Source organism: Pezoporus occidentalis, unplaced genomic scaffold, assembly GCF_034315485.1.
Source record: "Pezoporus occidentalis ecotype Australia unplaced genomic scaffold, CSIRO_AGI_Poc_V1 ctg225, whole genome shotgun sequence".
NCBI lineage: Eukaryota > Metazoa > Chordata > Aves > Psittaciformes > Psittacidae > Pezoporus > Pezoporus occidentalis.
The window spans coordinates 561,451-586,750 of NW_026914128.1; the positions used below are offsets into that span (position 1 = coordinate 561,451).

The window sequence follows — 25,300 nt, forward strand, 5'->3', positions numbered from 1 at the left end:
TTAAAATTCCATGGAAACCCAATAAAGCTGTGTGTGAAATGAGCAGGTGCTTATTACAGCCTTACCAGGACACTAGCTCAGATTATTCCTTACCAGCAGGTGTTTAGAATTGCCTGTAAAAGCCATCTTGCTTTTCACTTCAGCACAGACAGAAGACACAGCTTATTTGAAGATGAAAGGTAATGTCTTTGCACTGAGATCCCATGTTGGAGTTTGGGTTTCAGTGATAGCAGTTCAGTATAGGAATCACTTGTTACTTATTATAAAGCAATAAGAGGCACTTAGCTGGTTTGGGCTGGCAATAAAAACCATATGTGAAAGAATTAATGAAAACCATTCACTGCATTCCAAAGTTTGTTTCTTTTTAGATGGTGCTTTATTAGTTTCCAGCCCTCCTTCTTCTCTTAGTTTAACTGTGCTAGAGTCGTAGCTTCACAGAACAGGTCAGTTGTGAAGCGTGAGTGTGCCATGTCCACTGAGAGTGCTGCGTGCAGTAACTGCCTCGGGTGAGGTTTGCTCTAGGCACAGATTTCTGTCTGATGCTCACTGAAGGTGCTTATGTACCTGAGCTCCCATGGAGGCATGGTCTGTGGCCCGGAGGAGGCCACGAGGATGCTCAGGGGCTGCAGCACCTCCCGTGTGGAGCCAGGCTGAGAGCATTGGGGCTGCTCAGCCTGGAGAAGAGAAGCTGCGTGGAGACCTCAGAGCAGAGCAGCTTCCAGTGATTATTAGTGGGCTGCTTGCTCTCCTTCAGGGATGTTACTGGAAACCATGGGCACCGTCAGGAAAACAAATCTGTATTTGTGAGCTTTTATCACTGATGCTTCCTGAGGTCGGGATTTTGTAATTCAAGCAGGAAGCCAGTGTCCAGTGCCCCTTTCTGAGTCCTTGAGTTATTTCAATTCAAATGGTAACTGTTAATACCTAGATTCTTAATATCACCTGATGCATGCAAAACCAGGAGTTAAACTGTGATTTACTTACTGTATAAAATTAATAACCAAAGATCTGTTAAGAAATCACAAGGCAAAGCTGTAAAATCATTCCAAATCTCTCCTCTCATCTGCTATTCTTTGGCTGTTCGATTTGCATTGCACCAGCCCTCAGTAGCCACAGCGCACGTCCACTTGTGAGGCTCAGCAAGCCCGGACACAGAGCTCGGGGTGAGACGGGGCAGACCCGCAGCTGCATTTTCATTCCACTGTAACTGAAGATGTAATGGTCTGGGCATGGTGGCCGCGGTTGGTTGTGTTCATCTCTGCTGCTAGCACTTGCTTAAATTAGAAACAGGCTTCTAAGCCTTTGTCTCCCAGGTTCGTGGTCCTGCAGAGTTCTTGGACACAGGCCTGAAAGCAGAAAGCTAGTGGGAAAGAAGCTCTTTGTAGTATTAAAAAGCATAACTTCACTGGTCAAGCCACTGGAAGGTGGAGACAGATTAATAAATGTACTCTGGATGTGGTAGTTGATTGTATATTACTGGAGAGTTCTGCTTGGCCAAGCTAGCTGGAGCCTTCAGGGGTTTTTCACTTGCTTGTAATTCACTTCAAGGGTCAGATTGAGATGCTAAACGCAAGTAGAACTGAGCCGAGGGTTTGATGCGTCAGTCCGTGTTGCTCTTCCAGACTAGATGGGGGAATCCTACTGGAAAGCAGTCACTAATAATTTGCAATAGAAGATTATTGTAATGGTGCATTAAGAATTGAACTTCTAACCATGCAGAAAACAGATAATTTGGGTATTTATTCACTGTTACCTACTCTGAGAGTGTGTGTGTATATACATATGTGTAATCGACTGTATGCTCATTAGACTGCCTATGCATATACGTGCTAGCTAAAGAGCAGTTCCTTACAGCACAGACCTCAGGGTCTGTCTCAGTAATGATATAAATGTGATATAAAATGGGTTCTCCTAGTACTCTGTCCAGTTTTGATGAAGAAACCAGTAGGTGAGGGCTTCTCACATCCTGCTGGAGACTGCTGTGTCTTCCTTGGCGATCCCATTTGGAGGATGGTTTTCTGGAAAGCAGGAGGATTTCGGCTTCGTTATGTCCTGTCTTCACATTCCTGACGGATCTGAGCAGTAGCTTTCATGTCTCCTGCATTGCTCTTCTCTGTAGGTTCTTGCGAGTTCATCTACAAAGACTTCTTTGATTGTTTCTTTTCGTCCTCCTTTCAGTTCCTATTATTTGTGTTATTTTCACCTGGAAACCTTCCATATACCCCTAAGAGCCTGATTTACAGAAAGTCATAAATTGCTCAAGTGTCAGTGCACGAGCCTTCCTGTGCTGCCTTCATGGAAGCACTCATTTCACCCTTCCCAATGGTTTGGTATTGCCAGGTCTTTGCTGTCTGTTGTCACCTGCTGTGCTTTTCACTGCTCCTGCCTTCCAGCTTGCTTTCCCTGAAGCACTGGGTTTGAAGCTCTCTTCCAAGGGTGAATTAATGTGCATTGATGTGTTGCTTGAAGGTAAATTTTACTGGTACCTTTGTGCTGCTTTTTCTGGCTTTGTGGGTTGTTCTTTTTTTCCCTTGAATGAGGCCCGATTAAAAGCCCATTTGTTTTAATGGGAAGCTCCTTTAGATGGAGGCTTTGCCACTGATTGCTGCTCGTCTCCAAGTTTTCATTCGCCCTGAGTTTCAGTCCTGTCTTCTTGGCGTTGCTTTAGCAAGGGTCCTTCCATGCAGGGTAAGCGTGCCGCCGTATGGCGAGTGCCAGTGCAGAAGATGCACTTGTTTCCTTGCAGATCAGGCAGGCTGCTAGGGCTCCCTCTCAGTAGCAGCACCTTGTTTTACTGACCTCTTTATTCCTCTCTTCTCTAGCAGACTATAAACATACCAAGAACCCACAATAGATACCCTGGTTGCTAGCATCTGCCTCCAGCCTCTTGGGACCTGTTTGGCCTCGTGTTTGCACTAATGAACTTCACACAGGAAAGTAGGAGCCCTGATGACATGAAGCTGAGAGACCCAGCTGGTACAGTGGAAGCTGGCGTTTTAATACAGTAAACCTGAGATGTTCCTGGGGCCTGGAGTGTAGGGATAAGCCAAAATGAAGTCTTTCAAAGGGAAAGACACACGTGCAGGAGGTGCTAGCAATGTTTTAGCTGTAAAACCACAATTAACTGGTGAGGAAAAGGGCTCTAACATGGCAGTTAATCACACTAAGATTGAACCATTCACTCGCTCTCAGAACACAGTGCAATCCCAGGATGTATCAGAAGGAATTCTAACCTTATGGAAAACATTAATGCATCAAACCCCTGGTAGGTTCTCCTCTGTTAACACTGCGGTTAGAGGCACCCACAGTCACGAAAGGTGAGTTTTGTGGTGGTGTGCTGACTGACTGGGACCTTGCCATGCAAAAAGGGACTTAACCAACTGGATGGTTTTCTTGTGGCAGACTGAAGGCTGGGAGGAGGAAGGGCACGGTTGCTTTTCTCATGCCCACCCGATGCATTCGCAGGCAGCAGATGGGCAGAGGTGTGCTGAAGTTAACAGCCGCGCTGTCACACGCACAAAGAGCAGACAGTCTGGAGGTGGAGAGGTTCCCAGCTCTTGGGAGAAGGAGGCTTTTGGGTGACATTCTGAGAGCAGCAGAGTGTGTTTGTGTGTATCTCAACAACAGATACACACAAACTGGGTGACACGGTTCAGTGTGAGGTGTCCCTGCCCATGGCAGGGGGCTGGAACTGGATGATCTTAAGGTCCTTTCCAACCCTAGCTATTCTGTGATCTCTGATTCCAATAGCCCAGTCTCTGCTGCCCAAAGTGAGTGCTGCAGTGGCAGAGTCGAAACCAGAGTTTCACCAGGGGCCATGTGTGCATCTGTCAGGCTGTTCCTCCAGCTCGTGACATGGGGTTGCAGAGCCTGGTGACTGATCAGTGCTCACATCCATCCTTGCCAAGTCGATGGGCTCTGTGCTTGTGTCACTCTTCCTCAGCAATGCTTTATGTCCCTTCAGCTGACAGGGGCCAAGGCGTAGTAAGATCAAGTGTTTCTGCATCTTTGGAGCTGATGTGATAGATCCCACAGAGAGCTTGAGACCTGCATGGAGTTTGCTTGGGTCCAGAACACCCGGAGGGCTCCCATGGGAGGTGAATAAGCCTGAGTCAGGTCCTGTGTCCCCTGGCACTTGTGCAGAGGAACTGTTGAGGCTGCAGAGGTGAATTATTGTGGAGCCGAGCAGAGTTTGGCAAGGGCTGTGAATCTGAGCTCAGAGCTGCAGATAAGCAGTTACAGCTGCTGCTGGTGCAGAGCCGGCCCCTGAAGCCAGAGCGCTGCATCCGCTTGATAGCATCCCCAGGCCTGAGCTATTCCTTCTGGTGTGGTGTGGGTAATCCACAGTGCCTGGGTGTGCCATCTCCAGAGCTTGAGCTGTGCTTTCAGGTTGGTTTGATTCATTTTGGAAAGGATTTATGGGATGCCTACAGCTGCAGATTAGCTTAGCAAGTGCTGAAGGCCTTTCAGGTGTGTCCTTTGCTCCCCCTGTCTACCCCGCAGGACTCCTGCACAGCGGCTAGTGGGCCTGAGCATCTTTTTATAGAGGGTAGAGGAGTTCTGTTTTCATACCTCGTGTTTTCAGGCTGGTAGATACCAGTGTTGGTGAGGACTTTTCTTTGTTGTTTCCTCACGCACACTCACCCTCCTGACCTTATTTCCTCTATACCCTCTCAACCAACAAATCTGTTGTGAGATGACCAAGGCTCTTCTAAAAGATCAAGCGAGAGGAAGAAAACATCTTGATGTATTGCTTTGTACGTGGAAACAGTGAGAATCGAATGGATTGAGTTCCCTCCATCATCCAGTCCCAACCCCATGCCATGGGCAGGGATGCCTCACACTAGACCGTGTTGCCCACAGTCCGTCCGCCTTGGCCTTGAACACTGAAGGTCAGGAAATGCAGGAAGGAAACAGAGTCTCATGCTCTGGAGCGTTCAGTTGAGCCAGTATGCTCTGAAAGAGTTAAATTGCTGCTTTTCTTCACTTGCAAATACAAGACTTTGGCTTCAGGCAGTTAGTTGCTGTTTGAGAATGGTTTTGTTGATATGCTGCCATCCTCTCCAGTATTTCAAAAGACTTTTACATTAATATTATATCTGCCCTACAGGTTCATGTGATGAAAGGAAATTCAGAGTCTTAGGCAAAAATCTTTCAGTAGGTTGTCTCTTCGTTTTCAATCCTTCCCCTTCTGTAAGGAGAGGCTTAATCAAGTTATGCCTAGCCTGTGTCTCTCTAACAAGCTTGTTGGATATGTATCTTCAAAGGTAATCTTCAATAACATGCAGCTAGCTAATCAAAGCAAAGAAAACAGAGCAAGTTCCAAGAGCTGATTTGTATCTGAATGCCCAGCAGAGAATCTTTTCCCTGAGCTCCAGGAGAGCCAAAGCCCTGACTGAATTCCCCTTGGACTCTGCATCTCTCTCATCTGCAGAGTCCAGCGGGTGCCTCCATCCATAGGGATTTCACTTGCAGCTTGTCTCCACTGTTGTCAGCAGCACTAAGAAACTGGATCCTAACTTTGTGGTACCAATTTGCACTGATTTTGTGGAACCAGAAGTGCCAAGCTTGGGGTTAAATCAAGGATTTGACTTGCACAGAAGACCGGTCTTCACTAAACACCCATAGGCTGTGCTGTGCTTTGATTTATAAGAGGGTGAGTGCCAGATTTGAATAAGAAGGTCATTATTAATACTTTACTCTTAGTTTGGCCAGTGTTGTGAAACACATACTGTTGAAAATGAGATGTGTTACCAGTTTGTGGTAATTGTCTACACATTGGTGACAAGACCAGCCTTTAGCATGCAGTGAAGCAATGCACCTTTGGTAAAAAAAAAAAACCTCAAAATTAGCTGCTGGGAAGTGATTTTTTTTCATTCTTTGGTGCTTGATCTGAGCAAGTTTTCCACTGCTGTCAGGGCTCTCACTAAAAGGAGCTGTATCTGTTCTTGAAAAGCAGTGGGGTGACTGTTTCCATCTCCTCTAATGGAGCACTGTAACGCATGCATAAAGGCTTTGCCTTATTTAGAAGATCAGTGCAATGCGAGTTGAGCTGTTCAAGTCCAGCATCAAAGGAGCAAATACTTGGGAGACACTGTATATTGACAGGGGAGTCTGTCTCATGTTTGTCATTGGAGAGAAATACAAAAGTAATTATAACTAAGTGTTATAATGACAGCGTTGGAGTCTTTATAAGGAGCTCTTGCTTCTCTCCATTCCTAAGGACATAATGCAAGATGCGGCAGCGTATGGTGAATGATTTCAGTGAACGAATAGCTCAAGTTAGTATATTCCTTTGTGATGGTCTGTAACTCCAGGTAGTACTCCTGCAGCATCGTTGTCTCTCAGCTTGGCTGCTGTGGTTTGGGTAGGTGAGTAAAGGAACCCATTTGATGGATGGTGTTTTGGGAGGGTCATACTCTACCTGGTGGCCAGTAGGTACAAGTGGTGTCTGCAGGGCTCTGTCCTGTTCAGCATCTTCAGCAGTGACGTGGAGCAGACAGCGCAGTGCACGCTCAGGTGTGCAGATGACAGCAGCTCTCGTGCTGGAGAGCAGAGCTGCCAGCCAGGGGTATCTGGGCAGGAACCTCCCAGAATTAAGCAAGGACAAATGGCAAGGAAGGAAGGGCCCCTGGCAGGGATACGGCCTGAGGACAGAGGGGCTGCTCTGCGGGAAAGGGGGTGCTGGCGGGTGCCAAGAGAGGTGGTCCCATCTCCATCGTTGGAGGTTTTTGAGGCTGGAGTATGCAAAACCCTGAGCAACCCTCGTCTGACCTCATGGCTGAGGCTGCTTTGAGCCAGAGGTTGGACTTAAAGGCTTCCTGAGGCCCCCTTCAACCTGAAATACATTACCCTGTGATTGTGTGACTACTTACTCCATTTCGGATTGAATTTGCATCTGACATTTGCCTTTACAATTGAATTTGCATGTGTAAAACGTTACATGCTGAGTCTGTTCTATCTCAAACCCAACTAATGCTTCTTGTGCATGTGTGTGTGTGTGTTCAGTGTGCTGGGTTGTTTTCTGTGCCAGAGAAAACGGGGCCTTTCCCAAGCTCGCCTTTCGGAAGCAGTTGCTCTATCACACGTGTTATTTGCATCTCTGTGCTCGTACCTGTTGTGCTTGCTCCTTGTGTGAACCTGCCGTGTGATTAATCCTCTTCTTTGTCTCTACAGAGGGAGAATACATCAAGATGTTCATGCGAGGCCGACCAATCACAATGTTCATTCCTTCTGATGTAGAAAACTATGACGATATTAGGACAGAGCTGCCTCCTGAGAAGTTAAAACTGGAGTGGGTGTATCCTTGACATCAGGAGCTACTTGTTGGTCCCTTTTGGTCTTGCCTTCCCCCCCCCCCCCCCTTTCAACTCTGGTATTCAATGCAATACAACAACTGAAATGGTTTGTAGCTGTGATTGAAATGGGGTTTAAGCTGCAAAATAGGCACAGGAAAGCCACGCTTTGTTTTGCTGTTTAAACCAGTTGCAGTCTAGTTTCAGTGTGAAAGGAAGTGTCTTTGGGAGGGTACAGAGCTTCAGAGATGTCCCCCTCTGCCCTGTTAATGGAGGTGTTGCTTTCAGGAGCACGCTTTCAACATCCTTTTGAGGGGGGTTTAGAGCTATGGAGGATCTTGAATTTCTCATTGTCCTCGCCTATGGAGCGAGGATTGCAGAAGCAGCCGTTCCTTGCGCTGCTTCTGTGTTTCAGCTCTGAATTGAAGGGGTTGATGTCTTGGAGACTAGTTTACATTAAACACACTAAACACATTTATCATTTGAAGAGCGGAATTGGGGTGTGGTTGGTGAGGGCTCTCCAGGGTTAGTAGATGAGGTGTTAAGTTCATTGTAAGGGATGTGGGTTTGCACACGTTTGGGTCTTCCTGACCGCCCCGTCTGTGCATTCTTCCAGTGAGATGTGATGGTGTAAGTGTCTCAGTACTTCAGTGAAATAACATGTCTGAGCAGCACCTGGTTCATGGAATTATCCCAGGTTTGATCCCTCCGATGTTGCTGAAGGCATCAGCAGGAGTGTTGATGATACGCTGTCCTGTGCCAGGATGTGTGCAGACAGAGCCTGCCGGTGCCTCTAAGCACACCCGTTACTCACGAAGGCACACAGACGTTTGTTGCTCGCTTTAGGAAAGAAGATTCCTCTGTTATTTTTCCTGCTTTTATTAACTGATGGGTGCTTGGCACAAGATGTTGGGTACGTGGTTCTGAAGAGCCGCTGCGGAGCTCGTGTCCTCTGAACTTCTCAGTGAGGGTGTGGAAGCTTAGACCATAAAGGAGAAGCTGTGGCTGCCCCATCCCTGGCAGTGCTCAAGGCCAGGTTGGACACAGGGGTTTGGAGCAAGCTGCTCCAGTGGAAGGTGTCCCTGCCCGTGGCAGGGGATGGAGCTGGATGAGCTTGAAGGTCCCTTCCATCCCAAACCAGGCTGGGATCCTGTGATTCTATAAACAGCGAAGTTCAGTGGAGATTAAACATCAGCGTTGTGCCACCCCTACTTCTGGAGAGTTACTGTATCGACAGTTACTGTATTAACACGTCTGCCGCTTCCTTCTGAGCGTGTGAGGAAGGAAGGAACTGCTGGGGAGCTGCAGCCCCACGTGCTTTCTCTCGAGCGAGGCTGGGTTGGAGAATGAAGAAAGCAGAAACTTTCTGCCACAAAGCAGTTCCTTTGCACGCTCCTAAAAACACGCTCCTAGAAAACGCAGCCGCTCTTTGCCATTTGTTACGGAGCAGGGGAAAGGAAAGGGGATGCACTGAGAACACGTAACCTCAGCGGTGTTGGGTTTTAGCCTTAGCTCTGCATGGGGGACTTCTGCTGTGGAAAGGCGTGTTTGCCTAAATCACTAATACTTTTCTAGGCTGGATGTTCAAAGATGTCAATCTTACTAAATCCTTACCAACACACTCCCTATTGTACGCAGAACTTTAACGAGATCTGCCTTTCTTCTCTGAGAAGGGATTTAGGATAGCATTCTTCGTGCTTCTGGAGAGACAAAAGATGTTCACTGCTTTGCAGCCCATTGTTTTTGGAAGCTCAGTGGTCTGGTTGCTTTGGGTTTTAATAAAAGGCCATTCTGGAGTTTCTTTTTGTTCTGTCAGTGTTTAAAAGAAGAAGAAAGAGGAAAATTTAGTGGGAAAGTAAACAGTGATGGAGAAGAAACAGAGGCAACCTCTTTTTTCTTGCCTGCAGCATTGTGTTGTATCAGCATTCTTCTCAATGCCATTTGCTGAGCAAGGGAATAACCTCAGCTTCAGAAGAGCCGTTGTGTTCTGAAACAAACGGAAGACAGCGAGATAGAAATCTGTTTGGCTTTCCATACTGTGCAGAGATTTAACTGATGACTGAATGCAGTGTCCCCCTCTGACCTGTTGTTTAGTTGCAGCATGTGTTTAATTTTGCACGTGTTCCTGAGGAACTCAGGCTGGAACCCTTTAGCTTAAGTTGCTTAATATAATCCCCATATTTTCCTTGCTGCTGCAGGTGCATTACTTGGCATGGGAGTGCAGAGCTCTCTGAAGTGCAGGACGTAACAGGAAAATGGCCTTTTTTGAAGCTACAGAGCAACTGTTAAAATCTCGAGCTGTTAAGTTGTAGCTGGTGACCCTGGGAAGGGGCCTAGAGGAAGAAAATTCAGTCTAGAGGAAGAAAATTCCCGTTTTCAAAGAAATAATGACTTGTAATAACCTTTGATCAGCGCTAACCAAGGCTGGTTCTCTGCGTAAAGCCTCTGAATGTCATTAGCAGTGGGTTTCCTTCCACAGTTCATCCCTTTCATAAAGCTCTGGGAGACCCAACTAGAGCAATTTTCGCTGCGTTGGTGCCTTTTGAGTTTTGCTTGCTTTAAAACCACTCCAAAACGGCGTAAAGAAATGCTGCCTGCGCTTGGCAGCCGCAGTGCAGAAGCCTTTCTGTGAAGGACACTGGGAATGTTCATGTGCTTCTTCTAAGAGGCCAAAGGAGAGGAATGCTCTGGTGCTCCGGGTGAAGACGCATCGCTCTGTTGCTGTAAGAAACGTTAAACCAGAGCAGTGAGTCCCAGTGAAACGTCACGTGAGGGTTATCACACAGTGCCAACACTGTATTTGTTCTACTTATATTTTTTTACTGCTTACCTCACTGAGCGTTGCTTTTTAAGGGATTTGGTTTCCTCAGCTCCAGTTATATGGGGTTGGGGTTGGTTTTTACCATTGTGCTCCTGAAACTGCGCTGGAGGTCCAGAGGGAAAGCGTCAAATGCATTTGGTGACATGAGAGCTCCCAGGGAGGGAGGCCTTTAAGGGGAAGGCTGTGGTTTGGTGTTGGTTTTATTCTCCTGCCGCAGAGTGATTATGAGAACCTTGACTTGAGCAAAAATACATGTGTAGATATGGGTATCGTGGAAGAGACTGTCGAGCCAACGTTTACCTCCTCCCTACCGGAGAAATCGTGTATTTCATAGCATCAGTGGTGGTACTCTTTAACTACGAGGAGAGAACTCAGCGACACTACTTGGGTCACACAGACTGTGTTAAATGGTTAGTATAGAACATTTGCATGTAAGTATGTGTGTAATCGTGCGGAAATGTATTGGGTTTGTGCTCCCCTGCTGTCTGTATGAGCTCAGTGTCATCATAATTGCAGTTATTTTCTGTTCCATCAGTCCCGGTAGAAATCACTGTAGTAAACACTGCACAGATGAATGGTGCTAGAGCAGCCCATGCTAGCTTAGGCTTTCTGCCTTGAATGTAAACCAGCAGCATATTTGGACGATGTCAGAGTGCCAGATGAGAGAAAAGACCTTTGAGTTAAATTATTCTAAATGGATATCCCAGAAATGAACAAATGTCAGCCTAATCCTAAAGCAGTGATTTACCAGCAGTATGGCAAAGATGTACCCTTAAAGATGAGAAAACCAAAGGGGAAACCGAGCATTAATTTTCTCCCTTTTTAATAGATGCCCATCCACGTATTAAGACTGTCTGGGAAATCAGAAAGACATTTGTAAAACAACACAGAGAAGCAGGGAAATTGAAGGCCATGTTATTGTGGGGGCAGCTGTTGACTTTATGGAGTCTGAAGAGTAGAGCACTTGGTGCAGTGGTGAATACAAGCTCCCTGCTGTACCTCAGTGCAGAAGAGTTGCCATCTAAACCTCTTCTGGCTGTGCTTTGATGACTGCAATTGCTTCCTGTGGGAGGAACACTGTCAGTCTCGTGTTCTGCACTTCCATTCCGAAAGCCAGTCTGACTCCTAAGGGGTTTTGGTGTCCAGCATTCTGACCACTGCAGGCTTTCCCCTGCTCCCAGTGGCTTTCTTCACCTTTGTGACTTAATAGAGAAAGCACATGAGAAGGTCAGTCAGAAAACCACTAGTACTAAGAGGGTGTGTATTGGGAAATCGGGTTTCTCACATCAGCTCCAAAGCAAAATGTAATAAGCGAAAGCAGACGTTTTTACTTACACTTGTAGTGCACCACGTGGGGAACTCGGTTACTACAGCTGCAGCAGTAACTCATTGCAAGTGGCAGTAATTCCTCACTCCTGGGTGCACAAGCCACCTTTTCAGCTGTTTTTTTTCCCCAAACTGATGCTGTCTGTAGGTGTAGGGGTAAACTCTGCTGTGGTGCTTACACATGTGGAACAGAACTGCGTGTAGGAAGTTCATCATGAGTCAGTGTGTATCTTGTTACAGGCGGTCTCCCCGGTGTTGTGCAGACCTTAGATGTGTCAGAGCACATGTGGAGGTGGCTCTTCTGGCGCTCCTGGTTGTGTGCCAGCACCCATCGCAAGAGCCCCATCCATCCCGTGTGTAATGGAATAGCCTGATGAAAACCATTCAAGCTGTCTCATTGAAAGTGGGCTTTAGGATCATTAAAGTGTCTTCACGGGCTTCTGTTGAGAAAGAAAACTTTACAAAAAAAACCTCAGTTTTGAAGACCTCTGACAGCAAAAGCAAGTCATATTTCTGTCTGTCTTAGTCTTGCAGTTCATCCAGACAAAATTAGAATTGCAACAGGACAGTTAGCTGGAGTGGATAAAGATGGAAGGGTAAGTAATAGAGCTGTTGAGCAGTAGTCTCTTGTTTTGACCACCAGGGAAAAGTGTGGTTTTGGTTGTGATAATCTCCTCCTCACCTTCTGTTTGCAGTTGAGTTTATGCACTGCACTTCCTGAGCTGTGCTGCTGTTTCTAAGGTGGCAGCCTGTATTCTAGCAAAGGCCAGTTGCAACTGAGCGCTCACCTATCCGTACCTTAAAGAGCTGAAGCTCAGAACGTCCTTTACCTGGGACGCAGGAAACTCAGCTTTAATTTGCAAGCAGACGGGAAGCTGTTCATTGATTTCTAAGGCCACATCACTTCCGTCACGTTCCTTTCAATAAGTCTTATCCCAGAGGAGAACAAGTCCCCAGTTCTATGGGTCACTCCTATGGCTTCGTGGAAGAGGAAACCAACTTGGAGAATGCACGGGGGGTGTGTCAAGCCTTCCTGCAAACTTGTCCATTGGGGAGCAAGTGCATTTAAATGCTCTTGTCTCTGGGTCTTTGACCTGTCACAATTGGAATGATTGGATAATCTTCATGAAGTTAGAAGGGAAAAAACGGGGCGGGGAACCAAAAGATAGAGCCTGTGAGGTGCGAAAGCACGTTAAATGCAACCCTTACTCAGGTGTTCAACTTGATTTCTTAGGTTTTGTAAGCAATGAATGCAGGGGCTTTGTAGAGATGTTACGATTTCCACTGCCTCTCTTCTTAGGGCTGGTTGGTTTGTTTTCTGTCGGTGGGATGATTTATTGTCACTTTCTATGGTGAACGCTGTCCTTAAGGCAACTTAATCCCCACTTCATTTGTGACTGTTTCCCGTTTCTGAAGCTAAGCTGGTTTGGGATCTGTATGAAACACGAGCATGGACATGCTCATTCGCTGCTTGGTGATGGTCAGGGTACTCGCTGCACCAGGGTGTATTTCTTTTCCTACTTTATGTATAAACCCCAAGGTTCGATCATTACTATCAGTTGTCGCTCCGGATTGCTAGGGCTGGGGTCTGAAATGCAAGATGACTCTCCCATTATTTGTTCAGTGACTTAAACTGGGCAAAGATTTGCCTTCACAGCTACCAGATGCTTTATATCCTGCCTCAGCAGCCCCGCTGCCATGCCTGTAGCCCAGGCACAGGGAGCAGGTTTGTCTTGACTCTCGCCTTCCGAGCTTCAGGATAACTGCCCAGCAGCAGCATCATGGCACAGCTCATCCTGCATTTCGGTCTGCAGCGTGCAACTCGGGTAGCATCTGCTTGACAAAACGTGACACCCGCAGATGATGCTTCCACTGTCGATGCCGCTGATTGTCCCCTTGCTCTTTCACGCAGCCTCTGCAGCCCCATGTTAGGGTATGGGACTCGGTGAGCCTGGTGACGCTGCAGGTTATCGGCCTCGGCACCTTTGAGCGTGGAGTGGGGTGTCTGGATTTTTCCAAAGCGGTAAGGTGGCTGCGGTTACTCGCTGGGGGCCCCCTTGTGAATGGGAAGGCAATCTCTGGGGTGTGTCCATGAGGCTGTCCAGATGATCTGCTTGGGGATTTAAAGTGTGTTAGTGACGTTTGTGTGCACTGCATGGGGTGCTCCCAGGCACGGGTACAGGCTGGGCAGAGCAGTGATGCAGAGCAGCCTCAGGAGAAGGACTTGGGGGTGTTGGTCAACGAGAAACTGAACGTGAGCCCCTTCAGTGTGTGCTTGAGTCTAGAAACCCCCCGTGTGCTGAGCTGCATCGACAGGAGAGTGAGCAGCAGGTGGGAGGAGGTGATCCTGCCCCTCTGCTCTGCTCTCCTGAGACCCCACTTGCAGCACTGTGTGCAGGGCTGGTGTCCTTAGTATAAGAAGGACACGGAGCTGCTGGAGCAGGTCCAGAGGAGGCCACGAGGATACTCAGGGGCTGCAGCACCTCCGGTATGGAGACAGGCTGAGAACATTGGGGCTGTTCAGCCTGGAGAAGAGAAGCTGCATGGAGACCTCAGAGCAGCTTCCAGGGTCTGAAGGGGGCGACAAGGATGCTGGAGAGGGGCTCTTCATCAGGGACTGCAGCGACAGGACAAGGGGTGATGGGTTCAGACTGAAACAGGGCAAGTTCAGGTTGGATCTAAGGCAGAAGCTCTTCCCTGTGAGGGTGCTGAGGCGCTGGCACAGGGTGCCCAGAGAAGCTGTGGCTGCCCCATCCCTGGCAGTGCTCAAGGCCAGGTTGGACACAGGGGCTTGGAGCAACATGTAAAATTGGAATACCTGTCAGGCAAGAAAAGCCTTAACTGGATATTGATGTCTGGGCTGGTTTGTGGTTTGGTTTTGTTTGTGAGGCGCTTGGGGTGTTAAATCCAAGCTTGTTAGTGAGGTTCCTGAAGACAGATTTGAGTGAGTTCTGATAAGAAAGGTGACTTTTGTGCTTGCCCAGCTGGAGCAATACACCAATGGGAAATAAACAAAAAGCCCCATGTTATCTGGTGCTGTGTTGTTTTTTCCCAAGATATAATTTGTTCAACTTGTGGCCCTGCTTGTGCATATGCCAAAAAGAAACAGAATTTATCAGAAACACCAGCAGCAAACGGAGGTTTCTGCTTGGCATTGATAAAGATTTCATTTCGGGATTGGCAAGGGGCTTATTTGCTTTGGGAAAATCTGTGTCTGTTTGATCTTTAAGGGGCCTTTGTGTTTCTGCCAAAGCCCCGGGTCGCATCGCACCTTCCGAAAGCCCAGGCTCTGATTCCTGCATCCCAGCAAGAAGCAGTAGTACGCATGAAGAAGTGCAAAAGGCAGAAAAAGAATGTTTTACCTGGTGCTGCTGGGAGAGGAAGAGATTCCCAGGAGAGCCGAGGTGGAAGGGAGGTCTGGAGGACACCTCATCCAGCATCCTGCCCCTAGCAGGCTCAGCAGAGCCGCTGCTCAGGGCTGTGGTCCAGTGGGTTCTGGGGATTGCCAAGGATGGGGATTCAGCAGGGGGACCTGTTGAAACTAAATCCTGCCTCTCTCTTGCAGCAGCTTCACTTGTGGTGTTGCTGGGTTAGTTAGAGCTCGGTTTTGTCTTTCAGTACGTAAAGAGAAGGGAAGGGGGTGTTACAGTTAAGGGTCGCATAAATCAAGTAGAATGATTTGAAAGGAGGGCTGTCAGTCCCGTCACTCCAATAAACCAGTAACACTGTGGATACAGCTGTTTTCAAGGTGAATAAACACATGTTCCATCACAAACACAATCACTAAGGTATTTTTGAGGGCTGGATTTTGGGTTTTATTAGTTCCTTTATGCAGCTGACCCCGATTTTGGTACCTTATTACAGTCTCGCATGGTTCCTCACTAGAATGAAACAGTGAACATGCAGTATCTAGAGAGGTGTCCCACACAGTTCCCTCAACCCATGCAGCACCAAGTACTGCCTTTGAGTTCATTCCCCTTCATCGTTGACAAGTATATTTGCATACTGCTGCTTGTCCATAGGTGCCAGTCTTTCTGCTCTGTAAGCCTCACTGTATTCAGAAAGCGTTAACTTCATACCACACATATCAACCGTACACTTACTTTAGAAGGACTTGCTCAATTCATGTTAGTACCTTTAAGGGTTTTTCAATAGAGACCTGCCCTGTCTCTAAACAGTGTGATAGGACTGTGTCAGTGCTTCTTTCTTTGTCTTTCACCTCTAGGACTCTGGTACTCACCTGTGTGTGATCGACGACTCTAATGAGCACATGCTCACTGTGTGGGATTGGCAGCGGAAATCAAAAATAGCAGAAATCAAGGTAAGCCTTGCACAAGTTCCTGCCTACCCTGAAATAAAAGTGGGTTTAACCCCGTGTGTACAGCACGTTGCGAGAGGCGCGTTTAACCTCGCTCGCAAACAGCAACTGTGGAATGCTGTGTAAGGGCACAGGAGAAACGTGTGCTTAACTTGTGCAGTGGGAGTTTTGAGTACTGGAGCGCTTGCAAATGATGTCTTGCCTCTCCCTAAGAGCCAGCTCAAATCCATTCCCTAATATGCTCTGGATTTAAAAATCAGTGAATGCTGGGAGCTTTCAGAAGCTGCAGCGATGGCTCAGGCTGGAGGTGGTGGCTTAAAACAAGCTAAACACTTACAGACATTCCTTACTTCTCATCTTTGTCTGCCTCCAGTTGCAGGCAGTGGTTCTTGGTACATGTCTCTCCTCGTCTGAAGGCCACTGGTACTTCTGCAGGTTGCAGTCCTCTCTGCTCTCCTGTTTCCTTTCTAACCACCTCAGTTTCCGATCAGGAGACATGCCCATAGTGGTGTGCTCAGTGGTCAGGTAAAGTTAATTCCATTAGAAGGACAGTCTCCTGTTGAAGACTGGATTTTGAGATGGCTTGCTTTACCTTACACCACACCAAGCAAGGAGACGGTACTTGAATGCAGAACTAAGTACTTAATCATGCGTCAGCAGCAGAATACTCTACAAGCAGATGTCTCTGTATGATCGCAAACTTGCAACTTCACGTAACAGAATCATGTTGGTTTGACCCATTTTCTTTGACCCATACTAGTTATATTTCCTATTTTACTGGCACCGATTCGACTTCTTTTACTCTCCAGGGGTTCCTTGGGATTTCAGGTTGGATCAAAAGAGTAGGGCAGGGTCAGCTTGCCCTTCCTCCCTCTTAGGACTGATCTTGCAATATCTTAAGCACCTCCTGTGTAAGCAGAGTTTCCTCCCTTGGGCTCAGGTGCAGAACAGAAGCCTGTTCTCAGCTGAGCTCCATTAAATGTCTCAGCCCTCAGTTTCTATCTGATTTGTGGCCAGAGCAGATCTGCTCGCGTGGAGGAGGCTGTGTGTGAGAAGCACAATTCATTTGATACGGCCATCAGCAAAACATGAAGGTTGTTTTCTGAAGTGAGCCAAGAAATGCTGAGTTAGGAAGGGGTCCTCCCACAGCTGCTGGTTCAGCAGCACTTTTGTGTATACTTCACTAAAGCGTGGGCTTAGGTGCCATAGAAGTAAATGCACTGGTGCATTACTTCAGGTGTTCTGTAGAGGCTCCAGGAGGCTGTCTTCAAAGACAGTTTGGTTGAATATGCATAAGAAGTTAGATACTCAGTTTGTAAAGGGTGAAAACCACTCACTGGTGTGTTAGCAATTCAGTAACAGCGTGTGCAGCCAGTAAAGATGCAAAGGTAGCACTCGGTGTTCCCGAGTTTTGAGATCTGCAGGCTTCTCGTTGAGAGGAGGAAAGAGCCAAAGGGACTTTTGATGGAACTGTAGAAGAAAATGGTAGATAAAATCCTTCTGTGTTACCGTTGTCCCACTTGCCCCTGGCATGCCTCTGTTATCCCGGAGAGAAAACCAGTCTGTGTGAAGGCTAAGCAAGCATCTTGTATACATCGCTCGCTTTCCATTGCAGAAATCTGAGCTGTTGCAGAGGGTGGAAGCTTTTGTGATTTAAAAAGTGAATGCAAAACCCTGACTTTTCTACTGAAGTTTTATAAAGATCTGTTACGCACGTAAACTATCAACATGCATATAAAGTTACGTGTGGTCATTCAGTTGACTTAGCACAGAACACTTAGATTCTTTCAAGCATACAATGGGCTGTTTAGTTCCTCCTATCTCTGTTCTGAACCTCTGTATTTTGTATCTGTTTCCAGTAGTTAATGTCCCACCTGAATAAACATTATTCCTGTTATTCTTGCAGACTACAAATGAAGTTGTTCTTGCTGTAGAATTCCATCCGACCGATGCAAATACCATCATAACATGTGGCAAATCTCATATATTTTTCTGGACCTGGAGTGGCAATTCGTTATCAAGGAAGCAAGGGATATTTGGGGTAAGAATGTCTTGACAGCGGGTCAGTTTTAAATCAGCAGAATGATCTGCTTATGCTTCCTACGCATTTGCTCTGTTGTTCCCATGTACTGTTGGAGAAGAGGGGGTAAAGAAACAGAAAAGGTTAAATGGGGGGGGGATATACATTATGCTACTGATGGAAAGAGTCCAAGCAGTTATCCCTTTTCTTTTTGCTTTTCAGAAATATGAGAAACCCAAATTTGTTCAGTGTTTGGCTTTTTTGGGGAACGGTGACGTGCTCACTGGAGACTCAGGTGGGATAATACTTATATGGGGCAAAACTACTGTAGAATCTACTCCAGGAAAAGGACCTAAAGGTAGGAGCCGTTCACAGTTAATCACGGGTTTTAGCTAGGCTGTAGAAGAGAAACATAAAGGATTGCATTAGAAAAGGAACAGGGGCGCAGGCATGACTAAGGGTGTACACTGCCTGTTGCTGACTGGTGGTCCTGACGTCCTTCAGGCCTCATGAGTTTGTTGTCTTAGGAGCAATCTCCTTTGTCAGTCATTAGTGAGGCTGTGCCTGAAAGGAAGGAAACCTGCTTCATTTGAACGTCTCCCATCTCAGACGGTGGGCAGTTCATCAGCTTTGCTTTCATCCGGAGGCTGTAGGATCAGTCTGAGGATTCTGCAGGCTGCCTCTGCCTCTTAAGGCAGATGCTGTGCCACACGTAGCCTCGGAGGGATACCACCAGGTGTTGAACGTGAACAGGGCTTGTATGCAAAGGAAAAACACAGTATGTCGTTGTACCACTTACACAAGCAACAGCGTCTGGTTTAGCAGATACTCGGGTCTTGGCTGTAAAATACACTTTAAAATCCATCTGATTTGAAATTTGGGTTAAACATCCTCTTTAGGGCAAAGCTATTGCGAGAGAGTGAGGAAAATGATTTGTTACCCAACAAATGCAGACCTGGCACAGCTGAGCCCTAAGATAACTTATAAATGCGAGGACAATTTATTGCACTTGGCGGCTATTTCAAACACTCTGGTTTAAATGGGTATGCCAGGAAAACAGTCCTGTCAAAAGTAGGTTTTTAATGGTAAATCTGGTTTTGTAGGTAAATCTTTTTCTTGCCTTTGAAGCTGACTGCAATGGAAAACTAATTCAGCACATTGTCTGACATTCCTGTGTCAAAGTAACCTTTTCCCAGTATAATCTTAACAGATACTGAATAGAACATGAATTTACATTACCTTAATTAAGTGTGGGGCTCATGAATTGGGATCTGTTGATGGCTTTATCACATTAGGTTGGTCACAGGACTTGGTCTCAAACTGCTTGCCCAGGGAGAGAGCAGGCTGACCTGACCTGAGCTGACCTGAGCCATAGGCAGAGGCAGCAAAGTTAACCTGGGGTGGATCTGGGGGGTGGTTTAGGCTGCTTCTGTGGTTGCAGTTTGAAAATACGCAAGTCTCAAAGCACCAGATTCTCTCTTTTCTAAACATACGCTTTCCTACAGCAGCTCCTTTGGCATCAAGACCTGTTTCGGACGCTAAAGGCTTCCTTTGCTGCCTGTTTTGAGTTTCTCATCTCTCTTCCATGTTTTCCTTTGCATAGACTGCTGTGTTGATGGATGTCAAATGCTGGTCCTACTGTTTTTAAGCATGGCAATAGCCAGCATTAGGTATTAGGTTCATACATCCTGGAGACTTTACTATCAGTAATACACTTTTTATTCCCGTGAGATTATAGACAACAAGTCTTTGAGTTTCTTTTACTAAAATAGCTTTAATTCTTCCCTCCTAATGACTCGCTGAATATTTCTCAACTCTAAAGGACAGTCTCTTTTGCGTCTGGAAAAGCTGTGTTCTTTCAGAAGGTAGAGAGATGAAAGTAGTTTGCAAACGGTTGTTCTTGCCTTTACAACCTGTAGGACAATCGCTCACAAAAACCTTTCTCTTCCGAAAGGCATGTGCTTGATCATTTTGTCCTGTAAGAAAACACTACCACCTTGTGTCTGCTATACTAATGCAGTACTAATAGCCTGACAGTCCAAATGGTAGTATTTATTGCTCACGGTTACTTCCTTGTCCTGCCAGGAGGCACCGCTTCTTGTAAAGCCCAGCTGGAAAACCAAGTAGTGTTCTCTGGTGTTTTCTTTCTGTGCATGTAGGAGTGTATCAGATAAGCAGACAGATCAAAGCCCACGACGGCAGTGTGTTCACGCTCTGTCAAATGAGGAATGGGATGCTGCTAACTGGAGGTGGGAAAGACCGGAAGATCATCCTGTGGGATCATGATTTGAATCCTGAAAGGGAAATTGAGGTAAGAAAGCCAGAGTGACAGGGGAATTGCCAGGAGCTGGGGATTGACTGGCAAGAGATCCTCCCCACACTTCGGAGGATCAGTAGGTAGGATGATAGGATATCTTCTGATTGCTGTCTTTTTAAGTGGATGGCAATGCTTATGTACAATATACAGGTGTTCACATTTTCAGCCTGTAGGTGAGCCCGTATGAGGCTACAGTTCTCCTCTCTTTAATTTGAACAGAAAAGTTACGGTTTTCCTTTCCTCCAAGCCCTTCCTTAGGTTTTGGGGCTTTGGTTTGGTTTTAATTCATCCCTTTTTGAGGACAGCTTTTAGTATTGCCTGGGGTTTTGTTAGGTTTGCCTGTCTGGAGAAAGAATATGTTACCAAGGGGGGGTTGACATGAGGCAGACAGTCCAGGGAATACATATGGGCATGCTGTAAGAATGAATGATTCATAGGCTATGTCAGGAGCTTCTTTTAACTTTATGCTAAACCAGGTTAGTGAACACGTTTGGCTTTGTGATATAGCTGTATGGCAGTGGTAGGTAAATGGGGATGGACTGGAACAATAATGGACATTATGGATTTTAAAGTCTTTTTTTTTTTCATGATAATAGGATGAGCTCTCGAAATAATAGATTCTTCTCAAGCAGTTGTCCTAATAATGGTTCCCCCCACTTACCTCATGTCCGTTTATAGCAGCATTTTTGACTTAATACATAGGTTAAGTTCCATCTAGAGTTTATTACTTTAAATCCAATATTGACCTTCAGAAAAACATGACTAAGAAGTGACTATCATATACAGCTCTTAGGCTTAAGTAACAGACTCTGTTCACATCGGGGCCACTCTTTTCCTTTTGTTAATAATGTTATGTTAAAGCTGATTTTTTTATGTTGAGAAATATTATCAGAACCCTGACAGGCAACTTCCTGAATGCTGGCATCGATTCCTCTGTCCTGGGTGGCTAAAAGAAGTGTATTCTCTAAAGAGAGAGGATTCAGAAAACCAAACAAATGCACGCTGTAAAAGAAAGCAGTGCCTTAGAATTCAAGCATGCAATAAACAAACTCAGCAGAAATCAGGTTCATTGCTGACATAAAGCATAGGAGCGTATACTTGAGGCTAATCAGAAAGCAATAGGAAAACCAGGAAGCATTTACTGTGGGCTCTAAGATCTTCCTTAGTTTTCACAAGATGTATTGAAAAGGAAGCAATAGTTGCACGTCGTTCCTGCCCTTGCGAGCTGGAGGTTGTGGGGTGCATTTGTTCAGCGTATTTGGCCCCTAAGAATCCATGTAATTAAATTTGCGAGACACATTAAAATGGCATAGAGGTGATTGTCTTGGAGAGAGATGATCCTGTACGCTTGTACCGAGCAAAGGCAAGAGGTAGGTTTTGGGTCGAGTCCTGGTCTAGTGTTACGTGATTACATCGCTCCTTTCAACGGGGAGAGCTGCGGTTCTGGTACTGTCGTTGCTGCACTGTTCGTGGCCTTCAGGAATAAGCACCCCCCAGGATGCACGATGTGGTTTCTCGTGTCTCTTCTCCTAGGTTCCTGACCAGTACGGAACAATCAGAGCAGTAGCAGAAGGAAAAGCAGATCAGTTCTTAGTGGGTACTTCACGAAACTTTGTCTTGCGGGGCACATTTAACGATGGCTTCCTGGTAGAGGTACAGGTGAGCACAACTTGGTTTAAGCTACCACCCAGCAGTGGAAAGGCTCTCCCTGCCGGTGGGTTACTTTAGGAGAGCCTTTATTCCGTTCATTGTTAAATGCTGTGTGTTTTCTTTCCAGGGACATACAGATGAGCTCTGGGGACTGGCTTCCCATCCTTTCAAAGACCTGTTCTTAACATGTGCCCAAGATAGGCAAGTTTGTATGTGGAATTCTGTGGACCACACACTGGAATGGACCAGGCTGCTAGATGTATGTAACCCTTCAGTGTTAAACAGAAAGCTGAAAAATAGGAGAACAAAATTGGTTTCTGCAGCACCGTTGTCCCTTCTGGTTGCAAGAGGAGCAAAAATCCTGTAGTTCTGGCTTTGGAAACAGCTGTTTGGAAGCTTTGATAAACTTAACTAAGCTGATCAGACAATGCATAGGCTGTAATCTGGTTACCACTTCCAATGGCATCCTGACAGTCCAAGCTGAATAAAACTTAGTCCTTTGTCCTTGTTCAGTTTAACTTTATTCCCGGTTACTCAGACAGTTGAAACAGGGCATCAGAGCGTTGTGCAAGGTTGTCCTTCCTTATTGTCGTTGTCCATTTGGCCTAGTTCTGTCCTAATACCCAAGCAAAAGTATGTTTTTACACAGAAATTGAGGCTTTTTACTTCGAGGAAGCTCATGTAGTGCATGTCACTAAGAGAGGATTGTGAGCGTGCTGCTACCTGATTGGGTTTGCCTCGGTCTGTTCACCTCAGACTTGCAGGGTAGCTTTGTTACAAGGAGAGCTGTTTAACTGTAAGAAGCAGAAGGGTGAATGATGTGTCTGTGCTTCCCCACTCAGGAGCCAGGGCACTGTGCTGACTTCCATCCCAGCGGAGCAGTGGTCGCGATAGGAACGCACTCGGGCAGGTAAACGCCTTTGAAGTGACTTGTGATGATTGCAGGTTTAAAGGAGACAAGTTGATACTGTGCATGGTGTGTATATATATGAATTAACTTGCTTTTTGTTTGTGCTTGAGGTTACGCAGCCTAAAAAGCTTGGGGGAAGAGGGCAGGTCTTTCTTACATGGGTTAGATGAAGGCAGAAGGTTACTTGCCTGTTGATAGTCTGATTTGGTTTTAACTCTTTCATGAAAGCCCAGATCTTGATTTCAGCTGAACTATTGTTTTGGTAGAGGGTTCCATGAGCACTCCCTTATTGCCTTCACCAAGTATCACATATTTTAATAGTGTGTGTGTATGTTGTAGTATCTTATAAGACAGGTCAAGCTCAGATCTTTCTCTTTCCCAAACCAAACAACACCTGCAACCTCCTATACTGATGTGGAGAGGCAAGTGAACTTGTGTAAGACAGCGTTCAACATGGCACATTGCTGCAAGGAAGAGCTCTTGAGCTGTTCCTGTTCTTCCTGAAATCACTGCATATTGGAAAGTTATCAAAACACAAGCCGAATCTTTGAATTCCAGCTCCTTTTAGTGGTGGAAAAACCTTGTGTTACTTCAGAGTCCAGCTCTGGCTTGGTACCATCTCCCACCAACGGAGTCCCAAGCAGTGTCTCTTTAGCAAGTAGTAACTAAAAGGAGTAACAGGCTTTCCTAGCATTAGAACAGTGAGAAGAGCACATACTGAATCTACTGGCATGTTTATCCTGTTCTTCAGTTACACCTTATGGTTAACAACTCGGTGATAAAACAATTAATAGTGCATGTAAGAAAATGGGGAGTGGTTTGTGTGTGCTTATCCCCCCCCAATCCTTTCATACCTAACCTCATGCCTAAAAACCATTGAAAGTTTGGTTCTTAGAAACTGCTGAGCGTGTGCAGCATCCCTAGATTGTCCTGGAAACATAAGATGTTAAGTAGTTTCATAGGGAATGGCATTCTACAAAGTGAAGGTGCAGTCTGCACTAAGTTCATTAGCTATAACAGCAGGCTAGGAACCTAGTTTTCACCTTCCTGAGAAAAATCTTGCTGAACTCTCATGTATTTGGGTTCCACATTGTACCTTTCCCCTTCTTCATCTCTTTCTAATTACAGCCTTGAATTAAACAAGTGATTAAACAGGGCAGAAGATCCTGGCTGAATAGTGCTTGAAACGGGGAGAAGGGAAAAGAAGGTCAGGCTCCATGTTTTATGAGTTACTAGGCAGGTTTGAAATGACCTCAAAGCACAATCAAGGTGTATGGAGGGGCTGGAGCATTCAGGCTGTTGTTTGCTTCTGATTGACTCGCACGCACCCCTTTCCCAGACTGTTTTAACATCACGTTTTGAGTTTCAATTCTTACTTTTCAGTTACTTGAGGCAAGCAGTTTATACTGTGTTGGATGAGTTTGTGGTGGTGGCCTTGGGTTTGGGTTTGTTTGGGATTTCAATCTGTTCTTCTTGGGACCAGGCAGTTCCATTCTCGCTATTATGTTTTACTGAGTTCTGAAATGGCGTGATTTAGTGCTAGGTTTGAGATACACAAATGCAACTGAATTGAAACGAGGCCTGGTAAATGTACAAGTAGGCAAGGAATAAATGGAGTTGTGAATCAAGATAAACAGAGCAGTTTCAGATTTACTGCCTGACCAGGATCAGCACACAGTACTTTGTGTGCCAGAACAAATGGTCCAAGAGAGTTATTTCCCAGAGTAAAAGGGCTGCATGATACATCTCGATTAATGTATAAGAAAATAATCTCAGACCCATAACGGTCATTTAATAACCTGATTCATAGCCCAAAGTGCTTAAAGCAAATATTAAAGGAGTCTAATCTCTTTAGGACCTAATAAACCAAACCCTTGGATGTGTCCATCTGTTGCTGTTCTAGTGGTGCTCTTCTTCCAGTGTGTGGAGGTCAGTAAGACAGGGCTAGGGAATGGAGCATTAGGAAGGTTGGGTTTGATGGGTCATATTGTGACCTCTGAAGAGAACAGCATTTTCTGCCTCTCTTCTGCACTGCAGAAAGAACTAAATACACCATTATTAAGAGAACTGAAAGGTGAAGGACAAGACCAGCATAAGCCAGAGCTGTAAGGGGGTTGAATCAGTCAACAGAGCTATTGAGGTTTACACCAGTTCAGCATCTGTTGTGGTTTTGAGCTGAAGAAGCCTAAGTATCCCAGGGAACCTATGCTGTCAGATGGGTTGGTTTGTTCACTCCCTCATAAACCCCTTGATGGTTCAGCGTTCGGTATTAAAGGTGGGAATGGCAGGTGTAAGTGCACAACTGTAGTAACTACTTTAGGATCTGTTTCCCTGGTGTTTTAATCAGAAAGTATTTGTTTCTAAAGGCCTGGTTTTTAGCTAGGTTACTGGTGTGGTTTTTAAAGGGAAGAAGAGAGGTGCCACGGCCCTGGGAGAGCTTGGAAGATTGAAGAGAGCAGGTCTCACTGCATCAGACTAGATGTGACCTGTGCTCCCGTTCTGAAGCTCTGTTACCAAGATTGTCACGGTGCTCTGGCTCTTCCCATGCCCAGCTCAGACTGCTGCTGCTGTCTCCTGTTCAGAGGAAGTTCTGGAGGAGGACTGGTGCCACAAAAGGCTGTCTCCTAATGCCAGATGATGTTC

The 25,300-nt window shown here is 46.1% G+C and overlaps 1 protein-coding gene across 6 annotated transcripts in view; it reads left to right on the forward strand.

Annotated features, from left to right (window-relative positions):
- The window catches only part of EML4 (EMAP like 4), a 124,992-nt gene that overhangs the window by 84,936 nt on the left and 14,756 nt on the right, over window positions 1-25,300 (forward strand). For all 6 annotated transcript variants that reach the window (XM_062620919.1, XM_062620920.1, XM_062620917.1 and 3 more), the window contains 11 exons: window positions 7,177-7,300; window positions 10,377-10,526; window positions 11,969-12,038; window positions 13,355-13,465; window positions 15,668-15,763; window positions 17,667-17,801; window positions 18,003-18,138; window positions 19,940-20,091; window positions 21,631-21,756; window positions 21,875-22,006; window positions 22,590-22,657. In XM_062620919.1, the coding sequence (XP_062476903.1) occupies window positions 7,177-7,300; window positions 10,377-10,526; window positions 11,969-12,038; window positions 13,355-13,465; window positions 15,668-15,763; window positions 17,667-17,801; window positions 18,003-18,138; window positions 19,940-20,091; window positions 21,631-21,756; window positions 21,875-22,006; window positions 22,590-22,657 (1,300 nt within the window). The remainder of the gene's footprint in view (window positions 1-7,176; window positions 7,301-10,376; window positions 10,527-11,968; window positions 12,039-13,354; window positions 13,466-15,667; window positions 15,764-17,666; window positions 17,802-18,002; window positions 18,139-19,939; window positions 20,092-21,630; window positions 21,757-21,874; window positions 22,007-22,589; window positions 22,658-25,300) is intronic.